General features: G+C 59.0%; 2 protein-coding genes across 9 annotated transcripts in view; both read left to right on the forward strand.

The window, feature by feature from the left end:
• Fam89b (family with sequence similarity 89 member B) overlaps positions 1–1,256 on the forward strand; it is a 2,136-nt gene extending 880 nt beyond the window's left edge. Inside the window, exons 3-4 of the mRNA XM_008822276.2 lie at positions 7–79; positions 476–1,256. Coding sequence (XP_008820498.2) covers positions 7–79; positions 476–754 — 352 coding nt within the window. The 3' untranslated portion in view covers positions 755–1,256. The remainder of the gene's footprint in view (positions 1–6; positions 80–475) is intronic.
• Positions 1,257–2,851: 1,595 nt separating this feature from the next.
• Ehbp1l1 (EH domain binding protein 1 like 1) overlaps positions 2,852–5,391 on the forward strand; it is an 18,563-nt gene continuing 16,023 nt past the window's right edge. For 3 of the 8 annotated variants that reach the window (XM_017795368.2, XM_029558170.1, XM_017795369.2), the window contains exon 1: positions 2,856–3,259. In XM_017795368.2, coding sequence (XP_017650857.1) covers positions 3,156–3,259 — 104 coding nt within the window. In that variant the 5' untranslated portion in view covers positions 2,856–3,155. Of the gene's footprint in view, positions 3,260–5,391 lie in introns of all 8 variants that reach the window. The other 5 variants (XM_017795370.2, XM_017795371.2, XM_029558169.1 and 2 more) reach the window with 4 other exon arrangements.

Here is a 5,391-nt window from a genome sequence, read left to right on the forward strand (position 1 = left end):
CGCCAGCTCCGGCCCTGCCGCGGGCCCGCGCCGCCCGGTCAACCTGGACTCGGCTCTGGCCGCGCTGCGCAAGGAGATGGTGAGTGGGGGCGCCCCGCCGGGGTGGGGAGGGTGCTGCCGGGGCAGGGGCGTAGACTAGACTGCCCGGGGTCCTGAGTCTCAGGTCCTGCAGAAAGCATTCTAATTACTGGGGTTTAGAGCCGTAAGAGCAACAGTGTGTCAAGTATTGCATTTTAAAAACTTGCCTGATCTCATCCCTGGGGGTCGTGTTCACTCACTGTACAAATGAGAGCCAGTGACTTGCTTAAAAGTTCCATAGTTGGCAGATGCCATCTGATGTCCCCAAAACTCTTAACTTAGGAAGGCACAGGAAGATTGGCCTGGATTGTGGCCTGGGATGGGGACCTTGGATTTCAAGAGGCTGGGGCTGGGGTCCTGGACTCCCCTACTCCAGCCCACTGTCAGTTGTCTGCAGGTGGGGCTTCGGCAGCTGGATATGTCTCTGCTGTGCCAGTTGTGGGGCCTGTATGAATCGATTCAGGACTACAAGCATCTGTGCCAAGACCTGAGCTTGTGCCAGGACCTGTCGTCCTCCCTGCACTCAGACAGCTCCTACCCACCTGATGCCGGCCTGTCTGATGATGATGAGCCTCCTGATGCCAGCCTGCCCCCCGACCCTCCACCCCTCACTGTGCCCCAGACACACAATGCCCGTGATCAGTGGCTGCAGGATGCCTTCCAGATCAGCCTCTGAAGAGGCGGGTAGATGGGAATGCACCCATACAAAAGGCTCAAAACTTGCCCTTCAGCAAGTCCGTAGTCGACAGTGCCTGCTCTTTTACCGGTACCACCTCACCTCATTGCAGGAGGGCAAAGCATATGCCCATTAGGCAAACCAGCCAAGGTTGCAGCCTCTGCCCACTGCACTGGGCCTCCACTTCTCCCTCGTGTGCACCCCTAGCTTGGCCAGCCCGCAGTCTGACCACGGGGCCAAAAGTGGCTTGCACTTCCCCTTGCGTCTCTGGGATTGGGATGAGTGCCTAACTCCCATCTTTTTTCATCTATTGCTGCCACTTGCAGCTGCTGGCTCAGGGGCATCCCTACCCGCAGTCCCGGATTCCACTGCCCAGCATAAGGGCTCCAGGACCTATCCCTGCCACCACCCAAGACCAGAAAAGCAAAGGCCTCCATGCTGGATATTTAAGTTTAGGAGCCAGTTCCTGGATGCGTAGATAAATAAACACTTTCAACGATTCTGTCTTCTGACTGCCTGATTGGTACTGGGGTTGGAAACAGTGGTTTCAGGTGGATGTCCGCGTTTCGCCGGCAGGTGGCGCCAGAGCCCTCCCGCGAAAGGCTTCCGGGCTCAGGGTGCGAATCCTGCCCCCGGCGGGGCTGGAAGCGCTCCCGGCGCTGGAGCCCGGTTCTGTGGCTGTGTCAGTGCCGAGGAGCCTCGGGCCAGTGGCCCTGGAACCCAGCTCCGGTCCCTCCACTTTGCATCTTTCTGGCCCGGAGGGAAGGAAGAAGGAGCCGCCCATCTTGAGGAGAGAAACTTTCCACCTCGAGTAGGGGCGGAGTTGGGGCGGCACAGGAAATGGGTGGGCCAGACCGGTGTAGTGCGGGGCCCCTCGCCCTGAGGGGAAAGCTCCTAGAAGGGCCCGGGTGGAAGAGGGAGGGGTGGGGGGAGAGGTGCTGAGGCCCAAGGAAGGGAACAAGTTTCCGGCCCAGAGAAGCCCAGGAAGAAAGCCGAGCAGGGCTCCGGACAAATTGGGGCCTCGGGCACTTCTATTTTTCAGCCCCGTTCTGATCCCCCTAACCCTCCTCCAGCACTAGAGACCTGCAGGGTTCGATGGAAAGGGCTTCCTCAGAGGAAACCGAGGACCACACGGCTAGATGGAGAGCCAAAAGTGGGCGTCAAGCCCCCCCCCGGAAGAAGCCCGCAGTGCCTGCCCACAGTCACTTGCCTCTTGGAGCTGCAACCAAACTGGCACTCGTGGAAGATGACAGGTCTTGCTCAAAGGCCCGGGCTGACAGGGAGAGCGAACGATGCGTGACTCCAGGGCAGCTCTACCTGGGCATGAGACACCTGCAGAGGCTCATCAACATGCTGGGAGGGAGGGAGGGTGAGTGATAAGGACTAATCTAGGTGTTCACACAACAGCTAACCGCCCCAGGGAAAGAGAGTAAACACGCATGTACACTTTCTCCATCCATGATAACGGATTGCATTTAATGACGCATGGCAAAATCAGGCCCTGTGCTAACCACTTTCCTAGGATCATCCTATGACTCTAAAAGATGGAACTATAATTACCCCCGTTTAACAGATGTCAAAACTGAGGCTCGGAGCAATAGTACTTTACCCAAGGTAGTGCACTCGATTGGAAGTCAGTATTCGAACCCGTAGCTGCTTGTAACAAGTTGAGACTTTTGAGAAGCTGCAGCCCACCGGCAGAGCCACAGAGGCTGGCTGGCCGTTCTGTGCTTTCCTCCTTCAGTTAAGACGTGGGAGTCACCAAGAGTCTGCCACCCCGGAGCTAAGGCCAGCTGGCTCTGGCCCAGACTGTCAGGACCCAAACAAGGCTCCCCTTTCTGGGTCTTTGCAAGCCTGGGAAACAGGGCACCAGAACCACAAGGCTGCGGGCAGGCAGGGTAGCCCCAGGTTGAGGGGTGTCATCTCTCCGAGCTCAGCCCCCCCCCGTCCGGCCCGCTGACTCCGCGCGCCAAGCCGTTGTTCCCTCCACCCCAATCCCGGGTGCCCGAGTTCCGGGGTGCCCGGGTCGCGACGCCTGGTCCCGGAAGCAGGGTCGCCCCGCCCCCGCGCTCCGCCGGCTCCCGCCCCACGCTGGAGCCCCGCCCGCCTTCGGACTGGGGGTGCGGCTCCAGGAAACGGCGCGCTCGGGCTCTGCGCTCCGCTCTGCCAGTCCAAGGCGCCGGGACCGCTCGCACTCAGCCAGACCCACCCGGTGGAGCCCATCGGCCGCAGGAAGAACGGCCCTGGGTCCGAGCCACAGACACCTCTGCACAGACCGGGTAGACAGAGCTGGCGACGTGGAAAGGAGCCCCGGAGACCATGGGGACCCGGGCTGGGCCAGCAGCGGGGGTCAAACCGGAGCCCCGGGCCTGAGAAGTGGGCAGAGGGAGCCGTGAGGGCCATGACTTCGGTGTGGAACCGCCTGCAGCGCGTGGGCAAGCGGGCCGCCAAGTTCCAGTTTGTGGCCTGTTACCATGAGCTTGTATTGGAATGCACCAAGAAATGGTGAGTGAAAGGGAGGCCTGGGGGAGCCCCCCATGATTGGTGTGGACCCCATTGGCTTGACCCATTTGAGCCTGAGGACATTCTGCCCTCCCCCAATCCAATGGCTAGAGAGGCTCCCGACGTAGGATGGACCCAAGAGTTTCAGTGCCTTACAGCTTGGGGGCCTCCAAGTTGATGTGGACCGCCGTTGAGAGGGGCTAAGGGAGACTCACAGGCCCGAGAATCTGTGCCCACATTTTCTTCCGCTGTGGTCAGGACTAGGGGAAGGGGCAGAATGGCTTGGGCCAGAGAGGGTGGTACAGGAGGGCACTGAGAGAGGGAACAAGTTTTGAGGTCTACAGGTGGCCAAACTGGGACAAACTTCATGGATGAACTTAGTCCATGTTCAGAATAAAGATGTGGCCGCCTTGTTCCTTGCCTCCCCCCTTCAGCCAAAGTGGGCCCTCTGGGAGGCTGGAAATGTCTCCACAATGTCCTTAAAAGGGGAAACTGAGCTTGGAGGGATGGGGAGGGAGGTGGGAGCCGCTTAAAGGGGCCTGAGGACCTAGGAGATGTGGCTCCATGAGGAGATCTGTGGAGGGCAAGGTAGTTGTGTGAGGGGGGCAACACACTAGAGGGGGCAGGACTGTCAAAGGCTCCGGGGGCATCAGGCTTACATGTCCCCTCCGGCAGCTGCCCAGGCCCCTGCGTCACACCCTAAATATATGTGCTCACTGGTGTCAGCTTCCCTTGGCTGGATTAGGGCACAGCTGTGGGGGCCTTACCAGCAGGCGGGGCTAAATTTAGACTCCCAAGGGGAAGGGCTGGGGTAGACAGGAAGCATGGGGTCCAAAGGAAGGCAGACCAGCAAAGGGTAGAGGCCTTGGGACAACTACAGTATGTTTCTGGTCTTGCACACAGTGGGCCTGCAACAGGCTGTTTTCTCAGTAGAGACTGAGAGAGAACAGGAGCTAGCTGGGGTAACACAACAGAGCTGGCACTTGAACTCTGGCCTCTGGCTTCTGCTGAAGCATCCTGGGTGAGGCCAAAAGGACGCTGGGCATGGTCCTGGTGGCAGATTGAGGTGCAGGCAGTGTCAGCGGGGCTGAGTCACAAGGCAGTGCTGGGTAAGGCCTCCTGAGCTTCTTAGCCTGAGTCCAGGACAGGAAGCTGCCCCTACCCAGGTCGTGGCTTCCCAGGAAGGCGTGCCTGGCCTGAGTCAGGCTGCCCAGCCAGGCCCCGCCCTCCCTAGGCACCCCTGCTGCTTCCCTTTTCTGGGAAGGCCTGGCTGGGCCATCCTCTGTGGTTTGGGGCTGGGGAATGGTGCTTACCTCTGGGTCAGAGGGCTCTGGGCTCAGCTGTTTAACCTTATTTGGCCTACCTCTCTAAGTCTCAAAGGTTAATGACAAGCCACTTATCCTGCCTTAGCCTCCAGGGAAGCTGTGAGCTGGGCAGACCCCAGGATCCTCACAGGCAGGGAGGACTCCCATGCTGTCTTCACCTGATCCTTTCCTTAACCAACCCCACCCATCTGGGCAGAGGTTAGACACTACCTCAAAGAGGCCCTGTCCCCAGGGCCAGCCACGTGTCAGCTTCTTGTCGGGGACCAGGCTGGCTCAGCTATCTCCTCATTTACCCTCAACATGTGTCAGCCTTTCACCTCTCCCGAGTCTGTGCAGCATATGGTTCCTGTGCAGCTTGGAAGTCATCTGTCCCTGACTTTCCTTGGGCTCCACCGCTGCCACCCCCCATCCCCCGAAAAGCTGTGGTCAGTGACTCTGGGTTTGAGGAAGTAGGAGTCCTGCCTGACCCTCCTCAGGGCAACTGAGGCTAGCAAAGTGCTGGCCACGGTAGGCCTGTGTGTGTGTGTGTGTGTGTGTGTGTGTGTGTGTGTCTGGGGGGGGTCTAATGACAAGCTAACCCCCTATGCTTCACCCTCATTCTGCCTCTGCCTCTCCCCCAGCCTCAGACCCTTGCTAGTCCCTCTATCTGGAGCCTTCTCTCTAGAATCTTTCTTGTAGATAGATACCTCTTCCACTCCAGTTTTTGCTCAGACACCCAGCCTCAAGGACACCCCCAGCAGGCCCTCTCACTGCCCCCCGCAAAGTCAGCTTGCTAATTTATTTTCCTCCATATATATATATATATATATA

This window comes from Nannospalax galili, unplaced genomic scaffold (assembly GCF_000622305.1).
Source record: "Nannospalax galili isolate Female #2095 unplaced genomic scaffold, S.galili_v1.0 scaffold1328, whole genome shotgun sequence".
In the NCBI taxonomy this organism is placed as follows: Eukaryota; Metazoa; Chordata; class Mammalia; order Rodentia; family Spalacidae; genus Nannospalax; species Nannospalax galili.